The 23,476-nt window shown below is 38.8% G+C and overlaps 1 protein-coding gene across 1 annotated transcript in view; it reads right to left on the bottom strand.

The window, feature by feature from the left end:
• slc12a5a (solute carrier family 12 member 5a) overlaps positions 1 to 23,476 on the bottom strand; it is a 190,907-nt gene that overhangs the window by 26,049 nt on the left and 141,382 nt on the right. The window contains exons 4-6 of the mRNA XM_085353479.1: positions 12,235 to 12,381; positions 1,116 to 1,170; positions 27 to 157 (exon numbers count right to left, since the gene is read on the bottom strand). Coding sequence (XP_085209605.1) covers positions 27 to 157; positions 1,116 to 1,170; positions 12,235 to 12,381 — 333 coding nt within the window. The remainder of the gene's footprint in view (positions 1 to 26; positions 158 to 1,115; positions 1,171 to 12,234; positions 12,382 to 23,476) is intronic.

Genomic DNA, 23,476 nt, shown 5'->3' on the forward strand with positions numbered 1-23,476 from the left:
GAACACAAAGAGGGCTTCATTCTCACCAAGAGGAGCTCAATAGCTCCGAGGATGTACATGGCTCCAGCGTACGTGGTCCCCAGGTAGAAACAGATTCCGACCGCTCCCCCAAACTCAGGGCCCAGTGAACGGGAGATCATGTAGTAGGAGCCTCCAGCTACACGAACAGCACAAAATCACTCTGAAGTACTCATTTAATGGGTAACTTTGTCTGTGAGAAGACTAAACGATGACATCTCATGCTGAACCATACATATATTTTTGTATCTGTTAATTAGTTTTGACATTAGCATGTCACCATGGTGAGTGCAGACATTCACTTCAATTTTGTCTCTTTTAACGACTAACATTTTACACAATCAAATAAAAGAAACTTGACAACAAAGAACAAGAGAGATGTTTAAAAAACTGTCCACTGTGTACACCAGTGAATATCCAGCAGATTTCTTTAAAATTAAAAAACGATTTCCATACATTAATGATAGAAAATAGTTTTTTCTGTAATGCTTTTTTATTTTGGTAGACTGCTTTCTGACAGTTGTAATTTTTGCTGAATTTGCTAGAAAAGGTTTTCTTGTTATTGCATCTTATCACACTGTTATACACAAATGCACAAGCAGTGTGCAAATAAATTAACTGAACATAAATAAATAGACCTTAATCAGCACTTTGGAGCAGCACAAGGGTTGGGACTGGTTATAACAGAGACAGTTATAATTGGCATACACTTCCACACTTCTCTACAAGCCTGTAATTTGCTCTGACCCCTGCTGCATGCACACCAACTGGTAAGATGCAGGCCATCATTACTATGTAAACTCGCTTATAAAATGTAGCTAGCCTGCATATGCACGTTCATGTGTCTGTGTTCAGATACAAACTTGCCGATGCAGATCTTCATGACAAGCATTTGGCTGATGCTTTATTTTGTGTAAATAATGTTGCGTGACAAGGAGCTAAAGTGCACAAGATCCCAGACTAAAGCTTTTAATGTTTCTGGAGATATCAAGCTGCGCTGGGTGTACTGTGCCAAAAGCAATCAGCGAAAAGAGAAATTTAGAAGCGGACAGACTCAAACAGCGATGACTGTGTGGTGCCAGCGTCTGCTCACCCACCTGGCACTACTCCATTGGTAGCGATGGCACTCATAGAGATGGCAGTCAGCATGGTCTACACAGAGAAGGACAGAGGAGCAGGAAAAGAAGAAATTAGATCAAATTTGCAAATTACGCACACAAGTTTTTGATCTTTTCAACTGTGAAGAATACAGTGGGGCAAAAAAGTATTTAGTCAGCCACCGATTGTGCAAGTTCCCCCACTTAAAATGATGACAGAGGTCAGTAATTTGCACCAGAGGTACACTTCAACTGTGAGAGACAGAATGTGAAAAAAAAATCCATGAATCCACATGGTAGGATTTGTAAAGAATTTATTCGTAAATCAGGGTGGAAAATAAGTATTTGGTCAATAACAAAAATACAACTCAATACTTTGTAACATAACCTTTGTTGGCAATAATAGAGGTCAAACGTTTACTATAGGTCTTTACCAGGTTTGCACACACAGTAGCTGCTATTTTGGCCCATTCCTCCATGCAGATCTTCTCGAGAGCAGTGATGTTTTGGGGCTGTCGCCGAGCAACACGGACTTTCAACTTTTCTATGGGGTTGAGGTCTGGAGACTGGCTAGGCCACTCCAGGACTTTCAAATGCTTCTTACGGAGCCACTCCTTTGTTGCCCGGGCGGTGTGTTTTGGATCATTGTCATGTTGGAAGACCCAGCCTCGTTTCATCTTCAAAGTTCTCACTGATGGAAGGAGGTTTTGGCTCAAAATCTCACGATACATGGCCCCATTCATTCTGTCCTTAACACGGATCAGTCGTCCTGTCCCCTTGGCAGAAAAACAGCCCCATAGCATGATGTTTCCACCCCCATGCTTCACAGTAGGTATGGTGTTCTTGGGATGCAACTCAGTATTCTTCTTCCTCCAAACACGACGAGTTGAGTTTATACCAAAAAGTTCTACTTTGGTTTCATCTGACCACATGACATTCTCCCAATCCTCTGCTGTATCATCCATGTGCTCTCTGGCAAACTTCAGACGGGCCTGGACATGCACTGGCTTCAGCAGCGGAACACGTCTGGCACTGCGGGATTTGATTCCCTGCCGTTGTAGTGTGTTACTGATGGTGACCTTTGTTACTTTGGTCCCAGCTCTCTGCAGGTCATTCACCAGGTCCCCCCGTGTGGTTCTGGGATCTTTGCTCACCGTTCTCATGATCATTTTGACCCCACGGGATGAGATCTTGTGTGGAGCCCCAGATCGAGGGAGATTATCAGTGGTCTTGTATGTCTTCCATTTTCTGATGATTGCTCCCACAGTTGATTTTTTTCACACCAAGCTGCTTGCCTATTGTAGATTCACTCTTCCCAGTCTGGTGCAGGTCTACAATACTTTTCCTGGTGTCCTTCGAAAGCTCTTTGGTCTTGGCCATGGCGGAGTTTGGAGTCTGACTGTTTGAGGCTGTGGACAGGTGTCTTTTATACAGATGATGAGTTCAAACAGGTGCCATTCATACAGGTAACGAGTGGGGGACAGAAAAGCTTCTTACAGAAGACGTTACAGGTCTGTGAGAGCCAGAGATTTTCCTTGTTTGAGGTGACCAAATACTTATTTTCCACCCTGATTTACGAATAAATTCTTTACAAATCCTACCATGTGGATTCATGGATTTTTTTTTCACATTCTGTCTCTCACAGTTGAAGTGTACCTCTGGTGCAAATTACTGACCTCTGTCATCATTTTAAGTGGGGGAACTTGCACAATCGGTGGCTGACTAAATACTTTTTTGCCCCACTGTACCATTTATTGTTTTCTTAAATTGTGAACTAAACCTCAATGAATAAGGTGTCATGGCTATTTATATCATCAAAAATGAAATGAAACTGGTAAACTAAATCTAAGTAATAAAATAAAAACAAAACTAAGAGTCTGATTTAGCTCAATGCTCGCAACCACAATGCTATATGTGCAAATCAAGTTAGTTGGAAAAAAAACCCCCTGAAACAATAATTTTTATAATAATCAGCACTAAATTCAAAGGAGAGATCACACTAATCAGGATGTGGCGGGAACATAAATCTAAATGTCAGACATCTAAAATACATGACTTGATGTTAAAGCTTGAGCAGTTAATGTCAGTCAAAGTCATTGGAACTATTTCAGTTCAACACAGTGTACGAATATGTGAAACATTTTCAAACCCCCTTCAAGATATTTCAGCACAAGCCTGCCTCTGTGCTGCTGCAATAGTGCATGTTGAAGAGTTAGTGGATAACCCTGATCCATCAAGTCATTAGTTTATCCTCTTGCTACCATGGATAGCTGAAAAAAATTGTAATGGAAGTCCATCTAACCGTTAATGAGGCTTTTCTGTGGATACCAAAGACAGAGTAGGGTCTTTCCTGCATTGAAGAATTTTTAGCACATTCCTAGAGGCTTTCAGCAGAGCCGAAAGGAAATCAACAGTAATATTCTAATATTTTTTCTACTCCAGTTTTGTAATTGGAGATGTATTTATTCACGAAATACAGACATTTTGTTTATCAAATGACCAGAAACAAACAGGAAGAATGCACATATTTCTGTCAAATAAGGCAACAGAGCACATTCAGACATCCAGCGACAACTCTTATGGAACTCTGTCGAGTTGAGATATGTAAGGGCACGGTAAAGCGAAGCTCACGGCTATCACAGTCGCCTGCAACACAAAGCGCGAGTCCCGACTGGCCTGCAGAGGACAAGAGGGAGAGATGTACGCAGAGAGTGGAAGAATGGTTCAGAAGAAATAAAAAATGACAACGTGAAAGCACTGAGAGTGACTGGGAAAGAGAGCGGGAGAGTGTGTTTGACAGTACAAAGACAGCATTAAGATTTCATTATTCTTTTAGTTGCTATTGTTGAATTTCTGAGTGTCTTTTCACATTGTCTGCACATGAAAGACAGAGGCAGACACAGAAAGAGAAACGCGAGGACGAAATGTGAGAACTGGCTGCCTAAAACATGTCTCACTTTCTCCTATTTTTGGGGGCTTTTCTATAAATGAGTTGTTCTAGTTTATTATGTTATTATTAGTTGAGTTTTGAATGTAAAGTTATATATATTATTAATTCAATCTGTGCTTGCATGCAGCATTAGTGCAATAGCAGTCTGTCCTGGGTAACATTTAAACTGTAATCACCTTCCTAAAATGTAAGGTAAAAAAGAACAACAGTAAATTCTGTTACTGACAAGAATAGTGGTTAATAAATGCAACATTTTACAGAACAATTACTTATTATTATTTATTAATTTACCACAACAATCAATGGTTGTTTCTTTTCAAAGTTTCTGTTTCAGCTACACTGGAGTGAGGTTTTCCAGCCACGGGAAACCATGCTGGTTAGGTTTAACTGTTATTGTATCTGTCTCTGCAAAGACTTTAATGTGGTTAGTGTCACCTGAGGGCCCAGTGGACTGATGATCAGGAGTGAACAGTGAGTTGGGCTCTGTTTCTCACTCTAATCTGGTCATAATGAGGCCAGAAACCCTTCTCCCACCACAGCAGATAAGACAGTAATTGTTTAAGTGTTTTATCTGATGTGGGCAGCAGCCACTCAGAGGTAGTCAGTCGCATACCCAATCACTGAATCTCCATGCAGAAAAGCCAGCAATGCACTTGTCTGATTTGCAGTGCTGGCAGTGTAGCCAAACAGGATTGGTGCTTTAGTAATGCTTCGCTCTGAATTTTATGTATGTCAATAATATTAAAGGTAAATTATACACTATACCCCCCCTTTGACTTTGTCTTTAAAACACATGCTCTGTTTTATATTGATACGTGATTTTCAATTACTATGAGTCTGGAAGGTGGTCTATATGTTTTAATTTCCAAGAAGTACTGCACTGTAATTTATGCTCATAGCAGAATCTTATTTCTGCCATCTCATTCTGAAGATATATATCGTTAATTCTAGTCTGAAGCACAGCAAACAATACAGCTCTTTCAGTTCAGTCTGAAGGAGTAGCATTGTAAGAGTTCTGACTATTTCCTGAGAAACAGAGGTTTAGATCCAGTTATTTATGCAAGTGCCAATTTAAGACTTTATCAAAGCTCTTTGTGTGAACCAGTGCTCATGGAGCGAAATATAATTAGAAAACTAAAGCTGACAAACTGAGCATGTTAGTGACAGCTGCGATTTCAGCTGGCAATATCAGTAGGTAACTGGCTTGAAATGAGAAGCCTGCTTTTGTCTGTGTGAAGTCACAACTCACTGTTTTGAAAATAACAAGAATTTGGAGTTGAAAATCTGACAGTATCAATATTGTTAGCCTCATCGTGCGTTCTATGAGAACAGAAGGCTTGACAGGCACGAGGAGTGGAAATGAATGAGGGCGATTAGGTCAAGCAACCAATTATTTGAGGTTTATCTGTGTTTCAGTGGAAACTGTATCGATATATGGATCGATTCTGCGTTGATTTTGTCTACAACCAGCTGCAGACAAGACAAAGTAGCAACTATCACTTTTCAAAACTCAAATTTTGTCTCCAGTTAGATGAATAATTTCACCTTCAATCTATGATTGATTGCTGATGTGCAATTAATGTCATATGTTGTTTTGTTTGACTGAACCACCACAAGTGGCAACAGAAGAGCAGATGATTTTGTTGTTGTCACTGTTGTGAAATACCATTTTTATCACTTTTAGTTAAATGACCCTTTGGGCATCACTGCAGACAGGGACTCTAGCAGAAAAAGTCATGCATGAGAAACTGCCTGGCTTTCATCTCCAATGATCTCACCTGCAGACCCAAATGGACCACAACATAGGATCAAAAGCAGATACTGGAGATCTAATAACTAAATCTAACACAGATTCCTCTGTAGTTCAAGCACTTGATGACCAAATCATGTCTGTATTCGCAGAACATTTGAAGAGTGGCACTAAAAAAACCCAGCGATGTTCTGTTTTAGCAGGCAGGATGGGCAAAATCTTTCTTCCCACTGACCCAGAGCCTGTGGCCTGTTTTATCGTCCCACTTTCAGGCTGGTAACCTAAAACTGTGATGGTTTGAGAGTTTGCGTTAGTGAACATCCTCTGGTTTATAACTCTCTCTTTCTCCATGAATCCTGGAGTCAGTGCCTCCAAACTCACATGTACCCAAAAGCCCTCTAGGCTCTAAGCATGCCAGTAGAAAGGCCAGATTAGACCTCCCCACCATCTGTCTCATCCACATGAGATACAACAGCACACAGCTTACATTTCGCACAAAGGAGATGTTTTCCTTCAAAATGTAATCGGAATGGTAGCAAGGCCTGAATAATTGCTAAGCCATCATGATTACAGATGAGCCCTAGGAATGTATTTGGTGAAAAAAGTCATTTTTAAGAAAAGCCTGCCAGCTGACACACTCCCCACTGATGACCCCAAAGGACACTTTTGGTCTGTTTCTTCCCAAAGCTACAGACAAATTCTGAATTGGTCTTTTTTTGACCTTACAGTTGAGCGGAAATTGGTTTCGACAGGACTGGAGCTTTTGCCTTGCCCTGAGAGCGTGCTTCATTATCATGCTTCATTACACAAATGCAGAATTGTTTTTTTGAGGTACAACTTCATCAGTTGACATACAAAAGCACAGAAGTTTCAGGGTGCTGCTCATCACTTGAAATCCCTGTGGATGGTATACTATGGAAGGCACCAATGTCAAATGACAGTGATTGAGGTGATTTTCACTTTCAGAGTGATGGTGGGAATGGAAACTATAAGTAAGAGGACGAGGTGCTGCTGTGCTATGCTGCGAGACAAGAACAGACGTGGCAGAAAAAGGACAAAAATTGAATAATAGAATAAGAATGAGAGCAAGAGAGAGAATAGAATCAAAGGAAGAAGGAGGAGGAGAAAGGGAATAATGAGACAGAAACATGGAAAAAAGAAAAGGCTTGGAGAAATTGAAGAAGCGAAAGAGTAAAATATGAGGAGATGAGCGAGAAAGGCATCCTAAGCATTTAAATGAGTCACGACAGAGGGCATCCAACCCTTCCCCTCACAGCATTTGGATTCAAGACCTGGAAGTAATGAGGAAGACCAAATAACAGATGACTTTCCATCTAGAATATTAAAGCTCATTTTAATGTGGTAAGAGCCTGTATTCATTATCTGGGGTAAAAAGACTCATATACCAGTACGACGTACACACGTTTGAGCGTCCCTGTTTGGAGAATGCTGTCTGCAGCAAAGCACTGATTTTTAAAATGGTGGCCTGCGTGTATAATTTCATGGTTAATGGTTTAATGTGTCAGAGCCGTTCCACACGGAGGCGCGTTCTTTATATAACGATTCCCTGAATGTTTGAGCACTGCGGCTCGTTAACGTTCCGCCAAGATGTGACAGAAAAATATTGGCGTGAGCGTTTGACAGCTGCAGATATGTGCAGCTGTGATTAAGCACCTGAAAAGTGCACTGTCAGTGACATCCCATGAAGTGAATAAAACATGGGGTCCTGCTGTATATTATTAAGCTCTACAACATGCGAGATTCCTTCGCACTTTGGCTCCTGTGGATTTCACTCAGGTGGGCATCGCTGCGTACACGTATGTACATGCACACACACACGCGCTCATTGCTGAGAGCCCCTGAAGGCCTCGGTGGTTATGTAAGGAGCTCAGGAGGAGAGAGGTGGGGGTTTCTCACACACCGTTCACGCTCGAGCTTATCGCCCCGGGGCTCTGCAATGAGCTCAGTGTGAGTGATAAAAAGTGTGTGTGTGTGTGTGTGTGTGTGTGCGTGTGTGTGATATTAAACAGTGAGACGAAATTACTGAGAGATGTTTTTCAGAGTTTATTCTAGTAAATGGACGTAAGGAACTTTTTAGCACTGATTCCTCTGTGTGTGTGTATGTGTGTGTTAAAGCATAAGAAATGAAGCATAGGAATTGCAAATGTGTTTGTGTGTTTGCACGACTTCCTGTCAAGCTGTGTCTGAACCAGCTTTGATCTCCAAGCTTTTTTTTTTCTCTCCTGCTATTTTTTCCTGAGTGCTGTATTTTTTCATGCACCACACAAAATCTTTTTATCCCCTTTTTATTAATTATTTATATTTTTATGATGCTGATGGAAAAAAAATAATAAGCTGATGAGATTCAGTATCTATATTTTAGAGGTAATTACTAAGATATCAGGCTCAAACATGGAATTACATATTATGTTCTATCAATATGCTGTTTCATTCAGTATGCCCTCTATACTGTCACACAGAAAAAATGACGGGGCCGCAGCATGTGTCTGTGCAGGCAGTGTTTGGGATTTGAGGGGGTCGTTCTATAAATATACTCAGCTGGAGGAGAATCTAGGTTGCACAAACTCGCAGACAAACCAACATAAAGTCCATAACCCAAAATGCAAATCAGAGGAACGACGCACAGCTCTTACATCTTATAGACCACAAAGTTTTAATTAAACTGTCATGTACAATAAAATTAGCAAGGCAATCCACTGAAAAGCCATACTCAGGCTGGATGCGCCTGTGTTGTCTGACAGAAAGCTCTCATGCAGGGCATTGTCAAGTTTTCAACAGAGACAGTAAATTAAGTCAACACCCTTCAGAATAGAGATGTTAAGCTTTTGAGTGAGGAGGCCAAGTATATGCTCTCTGACAATCAAATGCATCAAACACGATCATCTTGTAGAAGCCAGCCAGACCACTGACAGCAGCGACTTCGATCCTGTGGGAGAGTCTTATGTAATGCGAGTCTCAGGGCCACGGCAGGGTGTCAGTCCAAAGTCACTCTGACACATGACTCTGTGGCAGTGACATTAAAGGGAACCAGGGAGCATCACAGTGTGTCATGTTGTTCTTTTTTACAGACTGAACGTGTGGGGTCTGTGAAATACAAACAGATCATCGACAGAGAGGCAGTTTGCTCTTTATACAGCACAAAAGGAACCTGGTTATGTGATCTGCAACGTTACACTTCACTCAGACCCAGAATCATTACACCGGCTAAAATAAGATGATTAAAACCTCCTCTCTTGAAATTTCACTTTAACACTACTTTGCTGGATTTGGTGCAGGGTCAATGATACCATTCTGGCAAATAAAAATAGATACTACATCTCACAAACAGCGGCTTTCATTCATCTAATAAATGAAAGATCCCTAGTTCAGGAGACACAAATCCTTTGGGGGTTGAGTCAGGAAGGGCATCTGCTGTAAAAATCTGCCAAAGCAAACATGCGGCGCTACCCGCTGTGGAGACCCCTTGTGAATAATGGAGCAGCCGAAAGTAGCTTCTTCTATGTCTCGAAAACAAGAAACTGCAAAACTCTAAACTATGAGTATTTTCAGAAAATTGAGCTTTTCGAAAAGAGCGATAACACAAAAAACCATAACTGCTTATTAAACCGATACAGAAGAAGAAGTTTTATTTCATACATCTCAAACCTCTGTGAACGTTCTTAGTATCAGGAACCTACGTATGTAATTCTCAGCACTGTTTGGACTTGGCAAGACGTAAAAAACATTTTAGGATCCTCTATAATCTTGCTAACGCCTGTGTCCTCAAATATAAACCTGCCACCTTCAAGTGAACTGTCGCTGCTAAGAATATGGAAAGAATTTGGTATAAAAATAGGTTAACTAATATACTTAGATATAGTAAAAAGGAATACTATATGAAGCAATTAGATATAAATAGAAATAATATTAAAAGATTATGGGAAATACTGAACAGTGTTATAAAACGTGGGACATTTGACACTATAGATCATGATATATTAATAAGAAAACTGGAACGTTACGGTGTCAGAGGGGTAGCTTTAGATTGGGTCCGGAGTTATTTAGGTGACAGGAAGCAGTTTGTGAAATTAAATGATGGTTGCTCCTTATGTATGGACATTGCTTGTGGTGTACCCCAAGGGTCAGTTTTGGGTCCAAAATTCTTCAACTTGTACATTAACGACATCTGTTAAGTGTCCAAAGTATTAAAAATGGTTCTCTTTGCTGACGATACAAACATTTTTTGCTCTGGTGATGATCTGCAGAATTTATTGGAGGATATGACTAATGAAATAAGTAAAGTGAAGTTCTGGCTAGATAAAAACAAATTATCATTCAATTTGAATAAATCTAAACTTATGTTATTTGGAAATAGTAGTTTAAATACAAATGCTAACATTCAAATAAATGGTGTTGATATTGAAAGAGTCAGTGAAAATACATTTCTGGGGGTAATAATAGATGAAAAACTTAACTGGGGAGCTCACGTAAGATATATTCATTCCAAAGTATCACATAGCATTGCAATACTAAACAAGGCAAAGCAGGTGTTCGACAGAACATCACTTCATATTCTCTACTGTTCACTGGTTTCACCATACTTAGGCTACTATGCAGAGGTCTGGGGCAACAACTATTAAACCGCATTACATTCACTTTTTACTCTTCAAAAAAAAAGGCAATTTGAATCATCCACAATGCAGGTTATAGGGAACACACAAACTCACTATTTTTGCAGTCTGAAATATTGAAAATTGACGATCTAGTGAAATTCCAAACAGCACAAATTCTATTCAAAGCAAAAAATAAAGAACTGCCAGGTAATATTCAGAGTATGTTTTTTTTTGAAAGAAGGAAGCTATAATTTAAGGGGTTTTTGTAACTTCAAAACAGGGAAGGTACGTACTACAAGAAAAAGCTTTTGTGTTTCTGTTCATGGAGTGAAACTATGGAACACTGTGAATATGGAATTAAAGCAATGTCCAAACATAAAACAGTTCAAAAGTTCAAGAGTTATAAAAAGAGTTATAAAAATATGAACTATAAAGAAAGGGAAAATATTGAAATTAAGTGAATGTCTCTATTTAAAAAAAAATTCATGATGTTATAATATAGTATATAGTATATCAGAAATGTGTTCACTATTTTTATTACAAATTATATCAGTAAGGACGCTGACTAAATATTAACTGATAATTTATGGCAAATGGGTGGGATTAAATAAGTGTTTACTTCTTCCCACTCCCTTTCAACATGTAAATTAATCAGAACGGTGGCTATATTGAAATGTATTGATTTTTGTATATTGTATATATGTATATATAAATATTAAAAAAAAAAATTGTATAGTATTTTTCTCTCTCTTATTTTCTTGTCTAAATGTACCTGTATATTGTTTACATGTTTGAAATAAATTACCAAACAAAACAATCTTCAACACTCTGGTTTCCTTTAATGTTATCTCATGTAAGATTAGTTTAAAAACACTTGCCAGTTTGTCACTTTATTATTACTGCTGAATGCCACATTGTTAAGAGGGAAATGTCTGTGAACTATACTCCTAAATAGATAATTGCAGTTATTCTTTGACCACACTGCTCCATTTAAGTAAGCTGTAACCTTAGACTTGCCGTTTAAAACCACGACTGGGTCAACTATCCATATTTCTGTAGATGTAACACATTAAAAATTCTTGGGGGTGGTACCTTACCAGACTGACAAAGTTTTCTATTGGACATAAACCAATACAATACATCGGTACAGAACTGTAGAGCAAAGAGGGTTGGGCTGTATTATATGTTTAGCAAAGAAATTGTGCTTAACTAAAACCAAGAAAGAATGTCAACATTTAAGCTGTTCAAACACATTACAGCAAAGCTGTTATCCTTAAAATAAGGGGGATATCTTTGTGAAAAATAAACAAAGATACATTGTGTGTATTGTAGGCTGACTCTGCTTACTAAGGAGACTGATTCTATTTAGAGACTGAACAACAGCTGTATGACCAATTTTACTGTGAAACTACCCCTGGCGAACTATTTTTGGATGAAATAAAAAAGAAAGCCGTTTCGGCTAATGCAGAGAAGTAATTACTTGCAATTCAAAGTATGGCACCACATTAATGGAAAGCTACTGCTCACTAATCAAAACACAGAATTTACTGAACCATTATAAACATATTTATATCCTCTGTTTCTCCAACCATATTCTGTGCAAGGTCCTTAATCTTTGCTGTTCTCACCAGAGCCAATAATGGTGATAACAATCTTACACTGCTGAACAATAAATTCTGCTACATCTGCTACCTTCCACTCTACAATATGTTACGCTCCACGAATGCTGCACTTTATAAAACGTGTGAAATTCTGAATTTTCACTATGAACCTGGGCTAAAATTTACAAGAATGTACAACACTCACTGTGGTACAGCACATGAAAACGATGATGAAAGTCCCAATGACACCTCCGATTCCCACCAACCAGGTCATCCTGAGGAACAGGATGACTCCGAAGATGTTTTGGATGCACGGCATATAAACGCCCATCAGTGTGCCGAGCTGGGGAGCCTGAAAGAAGAGAGGGGTGAGAAGAAAGAGACACCTGAGCATTATTCATGCACAGTTACAGTTTAAGTTTCTCCAAGTACTTAATCTAGATTGTATAACGTTAAAATTCAGATAGCTGTCAGACTCCAGATGTAAATGCTTAGCTTGTCTCTCGCTATAAGCATTCCACACCAGATGCGCAGCACCCACTGAATGACTCCTGCTGCATTTTGGCAGATATATTAATCAATAAAAGTCAACACATCAGCCGTGCATGCTGGGAAGCACAGTTTGCAGTATATGTTATGTGCCTATTTTTTTTACACGTGCAAAGACCCAAAACAATAAAGCAAAACACTGAACCGATGGAAAAAGGCACATAGGACTTCACAGATTATTACTTTCAAAGGCCCAATTTGTGATTTTAAAAAGGCCACTTTGGCTTGAATTCGCTGTTGTTGCCACATTAGCGGGTTGATTTACTGCAAACACACGCTTTTGATTATAGGCTCTTTTTTCTTGTTAGTGTAGTTTAACATATATTTAAAATTACAATCATTTGGGTTATTTTTTTATTTTAAGGATAGCTGTAAGAAGACATAATGTAAACTGGAGTTAAAGAGTGTGAAAGGCTTACAAATTTTATGCCAAAATATACTTTTCAGTCCTCTTGCTTAAATATATGTCTCTCCTACATTCCTTCTTCCAAATCCTCTGCTGACTACAAAAACAGTTTAAGCCCAGGAAATAAAGAAAACTTTGAGATCAGAAAGCAGCCATGTGACCAATCTGTTCAATGAATGCATGAAATATTACTGTATTTCTTTACAGGCTGGGTGTTTGTGTGTCTTGGTGCTGCAGTGCAGTCCCTGGTGTGGATCAGTTGACAAAGACAGCTGCTCTGTACTGCTCTGTGCTCAAGGCTGATCTATTGAAGGCAATTACTGAGAATCACGACGTATTTTGTTGCACTTCTTATTTATTAATAGGAGGATTCTCTTGCCGAAGGTTTTTGGATGCACTTGATGTGAATGCGTTTGCATGAATTTGTTAATGAACAGTATATGAGTGTTTCCAGTGTGGGTCTGTACCGTCATGATGGCATTTATTAAATCTGAAGGACACAGCAGCTAACCCTGTACATAATAGAGAAATATTAATTTCCTGCTCGAGGACAGCTTGGCCAATGACAGGTAATTATTCTAGTATCCAGCCATGACCCATTTTACCAAGCGACCTTCACTGTCACATCATTAAATCACAGATACATGAACGAAGCTTCTCTGCTGCATGTTTGCACTTAAATGCAGCTTAAAATTGTGAATAAAGGATTGATTAGCTGTAGATTGAGTTAGTAAAGATGCTAATACACAGAAAGGTTACAAAAATGTTTCAAGTATTAAAAACAAAACAGCAGCTGGGTAATAAAAATTTATCTCAAATGGGAAATTACAGCTAAACTGGGAACATTACGTCTATGTAATTATACACACAGTGTTTACTGAGCTTTACTCGTACAACCAAAGACTTTCGTTAGGATAGGAAGTACTGAATCATAGATAGCTTAATTTGGCCTAACTTTATCCCCATCGTCAGCAGTAACTGCCCTTGAAGTGACAGTACAAGGGTCTTTAGGTTGCTAATTGTTCATACCTGACAAGGTGTGGATAAAGACATGCCTGGGTTGGCTCATTATCACCTCCCTGCTGTGTTATCTTAAGTTTTATCCCTTGATTTTTAACGCTGGATATCTAGTAATTTAATTATTTTTCCTAATAAATCACCACGTCACCCAAAAATGTATCTTGTTGCTCACAAGCTTTGTGGGTTGTAAAACAAAATGAACTTCAGCAGGCAACGTGCTTACAGACTTATGGCTTTGATACAACATAAGGACATAAAAATCAAAGAAGCTTATAATTAAAACAAAACAAATGATTATATTATACCCAAGTACCTGATAACTTGAATGAAATTACAATATTGTGCCCATAATACTAATGTGACAATTCTGTAAATAATGGCCTGTTTTGGGTAATTTGGTACAGATACAGATTTGGAAATATTATCATAGGAGATGTCTTGGTCACAATGATAATAAGGTGAAACTCTAACATTGCGAAACCCCAACGTTCACAATTTAGGACCTTGCATCTGATGACAATAGGAGACCTAAATATGTGTTTATGTGTAGAAGTTCTTTTAAAATGTATGAGATTCTCTAGGACAAAAAATAAATTGTGCTGGTGATTCAGCAGCATTTTGTTACCAAAAATCATGTTGACAAATCTTTCTCGGGTACTCAGCATGAACAGTTACATGTTTCATTAAAGCTGAGATATTAACTTTTCCTTTTTTACTCCATAATCTACTGTTACTGTTGTGGATGATCATAGCAACACAGCCAAAATTTCAATAACATGTAATCCATGTGAGCTAAAAAAGCTCAAGCTTTAGACTGCTCCTACTCTTGGCCCTGTATGATATCAGTGAAAGCAGATATCCTTAATACTGTCATCACATGCAGACTGGTTATGAACACAGGTCCACCCACCTGCTGTTCAAACCTTCTGTTTTATAGTGGCAATCAGAATAAAGTTGGCATAAGGGGAGGGGGAACAGACCTAAAACGTCTTATTGCAGACATTTGATAAACAGGAGGGCAGTACCGAGGCACAGCAAAATATTATGGCTGAAATTATGGAGCTAAAAATGAGCATAATAAGTCATTATTTCAACACTCTAATGAAAATCTGGTTTTGCCGATTTATTGAACTATAGCTAATAGCTTACTGCAGGGGAATCAGTAAGAGCCACGCGCAAAAAGGTTACAGTATGTCTGGGCTAATTTGGAAACAGTGTCACACAGTTACGTGAGCAGGGAGCTCTTAGCTTTTGCTTTTTCACATAAAAGCGTTTCTTCCATGATTACGTATTTTAAACTCTCAAGTTCAGCGTTGGTTTCAAAATGTATGATGAAATAATGATGTGCTCTGGGGAGAACCTTAAGTGGTTCGTGGTTATCAGTCACGGCCTCTAATATATTTCTTCAACAAGGGTTATTAAATTTGCTGTAGCAAATGGACACTACACAAGATGGAGAACTTAAAACCACGAGGCCCACACGGGGAAGTGACAGCAGATGCTGAATTCATAATCCAGACTTTTAATCAAATCATCCTGACAAGTGGCTGACATCAAATGAATAATGTTGTGTCTGATGCTAGAGTATGTGATTTGTTTGGAGAGGCCTGCTTTCCAGCATTAATAATGTATTGTTTGCAGAGAGGAGCAGAATGAGAGAGGCAGAGCTGGAGAGACAGAGGCAGAGCAAGTCCAAGCAGGTCTTACAAATATAATTATCTTCTAATTTCCTTTAGATAAACAACAGAGCAAGTGCTCACACTCGGAAATGCAATTAGCAAGGTTATCACTTTGGAAGCCCCTGATTACCTCACCAGAAGCACTCAGTTTCTCATATCATATCATATCTCAGTATCTGATTATATATACCTTACCTGTCAGTGGACAAAACTGGTCATATGCTACATGACAGGTATTGATCCATTCTACAAACTGACCAGACCCCATGTTCCTGAACAAGCCTGATGGGCTCGTGCCCCACTCTGCCACCCCCAGGGCCCAACAGATCTACTGACTTCCCACTGTGAGACACCACAGAGAAGTCAGGACATGAATGGCACCCACACAGTATTAAGAATAGGCTGATAATACTGCAACGGATTAGTGTTTGCTCCCTCATGATATTTAACTTTTTTAAGTTTCTAGCTGACATAACTTGACATAATACACCATTCAAAACAACAAGTGTGATACAAAACAATGAACCAGCCATGCAACCGATGAGTGTTTTGACTTCCACCAACTGAGAGAGCTGTAAAAGAATGACAAGTGGGTAAACTTGTAAAACATTTGTGTTTTTGCATGGTAGCAGCTTTATATTCTGTATTTTAAAGACTGGATAACCATTAGAAGACAAAAAAAAATGCAACTGATTCCAGCATAAGTCAATCTTCCATTGGTTTACCACATAGCCTAGCACTGTATGTGATTCCTAATGTTTTCTTTGCTTTTGATTACAAATTTCTATTTGGCTAACACAACTGAATTATCATCAGCGGCAATTTTAATCAGAAATATTCATCAATTATTTCTTTTGTTTTTGGGCATTTGCTCACACAAGCCTCTTCAAGATGTCCTTGGAAACTCAATGTTTTTAATTTTTTTTTGCAGCTGCAGGATTAGATGTTATATTGATTATTAATCAACAAAAAGAGTAGTAGATGAAGAGATTATAAAAATAATCATTAGTTCCCCTCCGGTTTTCTTGTTCTATTATTTGCAAGATTAACAAAGTAAATCTAAACTGCACTGTTGTTAATCCGACACTTCAGTTTTTCCATAAGGTGTTTGTCATATTTTCCCTGTGTGTGTACACTCTGTCTTTAATATGGCTGACATGTAATCTACAGCTTCACCTCTCGCACAACTTAATCCTCGCAGCGGGGAACCTCTCAGCTTTCAGGCTCGCTGTGCTTTAATCAAAGATCCACATCTTGGGCTCCGCAGGTTGCTCGAGGGAGCAGCTGAGAACAAACCCCATTCATCTCTGTCATATCTCCCACTATATGATTATTATTTGCACACTTTGTCAGTTGTCTAGGGTATGTAAATAAGATTGCTACTCACTGTGCCCTTCAGTGTGTGGCAGAGAGCATTTCTCATCATCTGCATGTCAGCGTAGACAAACCCAGTGTAAACCTTGAAAGGACTCATATTTGTAAAACTACATATATATTATCTAAGAGGTGGTTTTACTTCTAGTGTATATCTCTGGTCTGTGTGCACCTGATATATGTTATGTTGCTCGTCAGAAAGACAGCACAGTATCACTGTACTCTGCTTTAAGGTTCAATTTTTATTTAATGAAAAAAACAGACAAACAGTAGGAGTAGTATTAAAGTCAAACAGAGAAATAAATTTTAATTCATAGAACTAAAATCCAAGAAACTCAAAATAAAAACACACATTTAGGATAATTAAGACACAATTTCACTTCTCCTCAGGTCTTCTTATAACTTTTCAGTTCTCTTCTTTCTCACCCCAGCAGCAATCCTGTAATTAAAAACACTGCCTTTCCCCTGGCAGGTCCTTCAGGGACTTGGTGTGTAATATACATTAGCACTTAGGTGCTGCAGGCAGAAAGGCACCCCTGCCATCAGCACTTTGTTGTTTGACTCAAAATTGCTGCCACTGCACAAAGTGGGCTGAGGTTAGTTTGTAACAACAGGTATGTTATTAAAGGAAAGCCTGTGTGCACGTACATATCACAGACAAAACACCTTCAGGAAGCTGGAGCTTTGTAATTCCTTTCAAGGTGGGTGAATCTAATAACAACAAGAATTTCCTCGCTGCTCATCTCTTTTCCTGGGGTGGCTGAGAAGTAGAGCAGGTTATCTACTAAACAGAAGGTTGGTGGTTCAATCCCTGGCTGCTTTGGTGTGGTGCCAAAGTATCCTTGGGCAAGATGCTGAACCTTGACTTGCTCCTGATACATTCATCAGAGTGTGAATGTGTCAATGTTAGATAGAAAGCACTTAGACTTGTATAAATGTGTGTGTGAATGTTGTATAAAGCGCTTTGAGGGCTCAAGCAGAGCAGAAAAGTGCTATATAAGAAATAAGAACCAGTCCATTTACCAGTAATGTTAACCCTTCAAAACCTGAACCATGAAATAACTGCCAGAAATCTTTAATGTTTTGATGATGTTTGTTGAACTTTTAGACAAAATATGCAAAAATATATCAAATTTTAATCTCCATATACGAGTTTGAATTTGTATCACATTTGCTACATAAGCCATATTTTTGCAATTCAGTCATTAAAAATGTGTCATGCAATTTATGTCATTTTTTGAGCGTAAAAAGAAGTCACGCTGATGATGTAGAAGTCTCAAAAACTCGTTAACAACTGCTTTGTGTTAAATACACACACGCTGGGCTCTTCATCACACGGACAGATCATTTGCAGTATTCACTCACTGGAAACTGTTAAAGAGTTGTATAATATCAGCTTCCTACAGGGGTTGATTATTATCAAATACAGATAAGGAAAAAGAGTATGTCTTTTTGAATTGCAGAGGTTAGATTGTGGAATCTGAAAAAGATAACATCTTGAATAGAATAGTTTGTCAGAAAGGCTTACAGAGAAGTGAGAAAATTCAGTATAATTTTTGTCCTTTAATGCGTTTCATACACAACTGTAGACTTAGAGGAAGGCAGGTTGAAAGCACGACTGATAATGCAGATTATAATAATCTGCGCTAAAAGGTGTGTAAATACAATTGAGTATTACAACAGCAACAAGGTGTTTATGCCCTACCACAATCCACAGAAGCACAACAAAACCAAAGTTGGCAGTAACTCTCTCCAGACTGCAAAATGTCATTTTCCCCGCCTGTTCTCCCACACAATGGAAAACCACAATCAAGCAGACCTTCAGTGTTGGACTGCTGCATGAGTGTCTGTGGTACCTAATGGCTGAGTGATAAATTATAATCCAGCTTTGACAATAGGGAGGCTTTGGAAAAAAAAACTGTCTGTCTGCTAGAAATCCTGATTGTTATATAAGATGTACAGACACAGAAAACAGGATTGGGGGTGTGGGGGCCTAAACAGAGTCCTAAACAAGATAAAACACTTCTACGGATTTGTTAAACAGCCAGCAACAAAACAGAAATGGGGTAAATTAATGAATGCTTGTAATGACTTTATATTGAAAACCAGCCTAAAACAGATTGAATGCTTGTACATGCGTTGAATCAATGACCCTCTTGGGAGAAAAGTCAGGGCATTTACTGAAAGTACTGCTTTTCAATTTTCATTCAGTTGGTGTTTCATTACTTCATTTTGTGGATGGGGAATGCAAGTCTGACCAGCATCTGCCCTGATAAATGCACATGCTCACATATACACAGGAGTGTCTGCTTACTGGGCCACAAGCCAGCAGTGTGATTTCCCTGGAGAATGAGCCACCAAGAGCAAAGGGAACACGGACTGCTGCAGAGCCACAGGTAGGGCCAGCGAGGCACCACTGAAAGAGGAAGAAACAGCTGCCCACCGATCCCCTGGGAGGTGCAGTCAACGCACCACATGGATGGCTCAGGTGTGCTAGATGCACAACAGGACCTTTCAATACATCTGCTGTGGCACCTACTTCAGATTCACTGCCTCCTGCTGCCCTACCACTTAGCACAAGTCTATCACCAGACTGCATCTCGGTCTCTGGCCATCTTTTCAGCTTCATATCCATCACAAGCATTTTTCTCACATAGCTATACACCAACTATGCACCATTTTGTAGATTTATAAAAAAGAAAGACTTCTCACAGCCAGAAAAATGCTGTTCTTAATTTAAAGACCATCTTAACTCCAAACAAGAAAATATTCACATTTGTCCATAAACCATGAGAAACTGATTCTTTCAAAATCTGTGCAGGGCAGAAAAGGAAGATTTTCCTTTAAAAAAAAGCATTAACTGGATCTCTGGTACCTCTTCTTTGCCTCAGCTCCTGCTCTGTGTCCTAAAAAGAGCAGATGCTCTTTGTAGGCCAGGTCAATAGATTGTGTGAATGAAATGTATACTAAAGTAGGTTTCCTTAGCCTTAAAGTGGTTTTAGTTGCCTTGAAGTAGAGCAGACATGTGATTCCACTTGATTTTCTTCTACCTATACTATCATAATGATAAGTTTTCATATTAACCAAAACAAAATGCTGTTCTCCCAAAACTCCTTCTTTTTTATTTTTTCTACTTTTTGATCTGTATTATGTCACAACCAGAGAATATCCTTAATATGGTCATCTTGGGTGCATAGCTCTGGCTGTGAGCACAGAATTATTACCTGCTCACATAGTGTTCAAAACCTTCAGTTTGAGAAAGCCAGCCAATGAGAGGAAGACGTAAGACAGGAGGAAGGGACTCGAAACAGCTTATTCAGACAGCTGATGGACATGTATTTTTTAGATAACATAAATCTTCCTTTAAAACTGCATTTAATTTGTTATATGCTACATACATCCATATCCCCCCTCCTTCCTTTTCCTATGTTACTCACATAGTTTTAGTTCAACCTTCCTTTGAACATCTCTTACCCTGCTGAGGCTAGCAGTTCTATGTTGAATTTGGGGAAGTGCAGATTTAAAAAGGGAAGGTGAAAACAATTCCAAATCCCTGGATAGCCCGAAGGGAAAGAAAATGAAAGAGAAAGAGGGCAGAGAAGTATGAGGAGATGGAGTACACACTACTTCTGACTGAGTTGAGAGGAAGGGAAACATCCAGGCCTTCACAGTCTAGGACAACCTGCCAAGCTGCTTAGGCTGACAAAACCAGCGACATCTTTTAAATCACTTCTTACAGGAATTTGTTATGCTTACAAGCAGGACCAATATGTACTGCATGTACAAATGTCTGGATTCTCTTTTAAATGTCTGGTTGGTGTTGCACCTGTTTGTGGAGAACTGCTGATAGAAATGTACCGATGTTACTGTGGAATCATATAATTGAATGCAAGAGTGTGAAATTGTTTCCACTTCCTGCAGCAAATCAGTGGTATCAGTGCACATAATTATTTCATGATTAATTTGTCACTTTGATAATACATTAAAGTAGCGCATTGTGTGTAACATATGGGTGGTTTCTCTACCTGATTTGGTATAATTCAGGAGAGAGAAGAGGAGACGAAAGAACAAGTAAGGACAGATAAAGGGGGTGGATAAGAGGAGGGGGATCCGCACAACTGTTTCATTATTTTCATTACCGGCAGAGACCGAGGCGTGAAGTGAAGCGAGTGAGGTCAGGGGAGGTGGGGGGAGAGGGGGGTAACAACAGAGAGGGAGGCAGACTGGGAGCTTGTAACGCAATCTGCACGCTCTGCTGGCCAAACCGGAGCTGATAGGGCAAATGTGTTTCTGCTCAGGTGTGCTGAATTATTAAACAGACAGCAAGAGGAGAGACCAGCGAGCATCAGTCTTCCTGACCGGCTGTGGATGAACCAGTCACTCTGCGGTCAGCTGGGTTTCTGTCTATGTGTGTGTGCGTCTGTATGTGCGAAAGTGTTTTAAAAAATAAAAAATAAAAACACTGTAGCAAAATATCCTCTGTGGAAATCAAGACGCACCACCTCTAAATAGCATCTACATGTGTTACTAGAATATTCTAGGTTCCACCACAAAGCCTCATGTGTTACAGCCAGCTGTGAAACCGCTGTTTACGCGCACTCTCAGATTTAAGGCTGACAGACTCCTTTTCCACTAATGCACATGTACTGCTGCTCCCTTGTGTTTACAAATTAAGATCAAGAGTGACATGCCAGAAACAGACACGTGAGGTGAAAATGTACTCTAAGCTACTATGTGGTAGATACAAATGAGCATAATAATCAAGAGAACTTAAGCAATGACATTTTAGATGAGAAGATGGATCATTTTTCTCCTAATTCTTTCAGTCAAATCATTAATTTTGTGCAAATTTGATGTAAATGACATTTATCTTGGGAAAGATTTAACATCTTGAAATTATATCTTTATTTTCTCTTTTATTAGTGTTGCAGAGCTGGAACAATTAGGCAATTAATCCATGAGCTCACTGGCAGAAAAATAATTGGCAAAATATACTGAAATTGATTTAATTTTTCAGTCATTTGATGATGACAGATGCTAAATTTTGCTGCTTTTTTCATACTGAACATATCCAGTTTGGGGACTTTTTGCTACACAAAACACGTCAATTAAAGATGTGAATTTTAACACGTTTTTGATATTTCATGTAAAATAAATAATAATCTGAAATTTCACAGATACCGGGCTAATAGGCTCAGAAGAACAAAAACATCTACTGAGCCTATTAGCCCGGTATCTGTGAAATTTCTATTTCTCCCCACTGTGAACACGTGCATGCTGCTCTAACATGAATTCACATTAATCACGATACATTCTTCAGAAAGCAGCTGATGGGAACGCTGATCTCATGCCAGTCTAATGAGAAAGGGAGGTTGGGAGGGGTGAGGTCAGAGCTGAGAGCAAAGATCATAAAACACCCAGAAGGGAAACATTTATGTAAGGGGAACATTACACTCTAAAAAGCAGAGTACATATGGACAAGTGTTCCTTCTTGGCAAGTGTAGTCGTTTGGAAAATGACATGAATAAAAGAGGTTCATATGTTTGCATTGTGTTTACTGTTGTGCATACAAAAAGCACAATTAAGAAAATACCGCTGGATACGTTATCTTTATTTTTGTTTGCTTGTTTTTGTTTTTTGAGAAACAGAATATAAAAATACTGAAAACTAACTAAATCTATACATTAACAACTAGAAACACTACAAGCTGCATGCCTAAAGACTGATTAGCAACCTCCACCAACCACTTGGGGAATATATATTTTTCCTTTTTGATCTGTGGTTGCTACCCTGTCTCTAGATCTGTGTGATTGAGCCCTAAGTTAGTCACTAATTCAACCCACACGTAAAATAAACACCAAGGATTAAAGTGTTCATGTTCAGATAACTTCCCAGACACATTATTTTTCACGTTATTCTGCAGCAAGAGTATATTAAATGTTATATTTAGATGATTTGGGGATACGGTAAAGAGACTGAAATTCACACCCAAACTAAGCTGTAACATTTTAACATTTACAGAGGAGAAAATGTGGTATTTGATTATTATATATTAAACCAGAACCCAGTATTTTAGCAAAGCTTTATCAAATGTTAATAATCGAATGCCTAAAGTGAGATATTGCCAATATACAAAAAAAAAAAAACAAGCCTTGCCTTCTTGTACAAGTTTTCTCAGTTGCTTTGGAAGATATCGAAAATGATTCTTAACATTTACAAAAACATAAAAGCAGCTTTTCAAATAAGATTTTTTCTCTAAACAATCAGAACTAACAGCTGCATACAATGGATTGTCTGCGAAAGCCTGTAACAAGACAAGTTGTGACAAATTCTTACGCCACTGTTTACAAATACAAAAGTCAAACAGCTTAGTGATGTTAATAAAACTGCATACTCTACTGTGAAATGCTTTCTGATGT

Source organism: Diplotaxodon limnothrissa, linkage group LG5, assembly GCF_057381915.1.
Source record: "Diplotaxodon limnothrissa isolate DT_005_m linkage group LG5, D_limnothrissa_male_GT1.1, whole genome shotgun sequence".
Lineage (NCBI taxonomy): Eukaryota > Metazoa > Chordata > Actinopteri > Cichliformes > Cichlidae > Diplotaxodon > Diplotaxodon limnothrissa.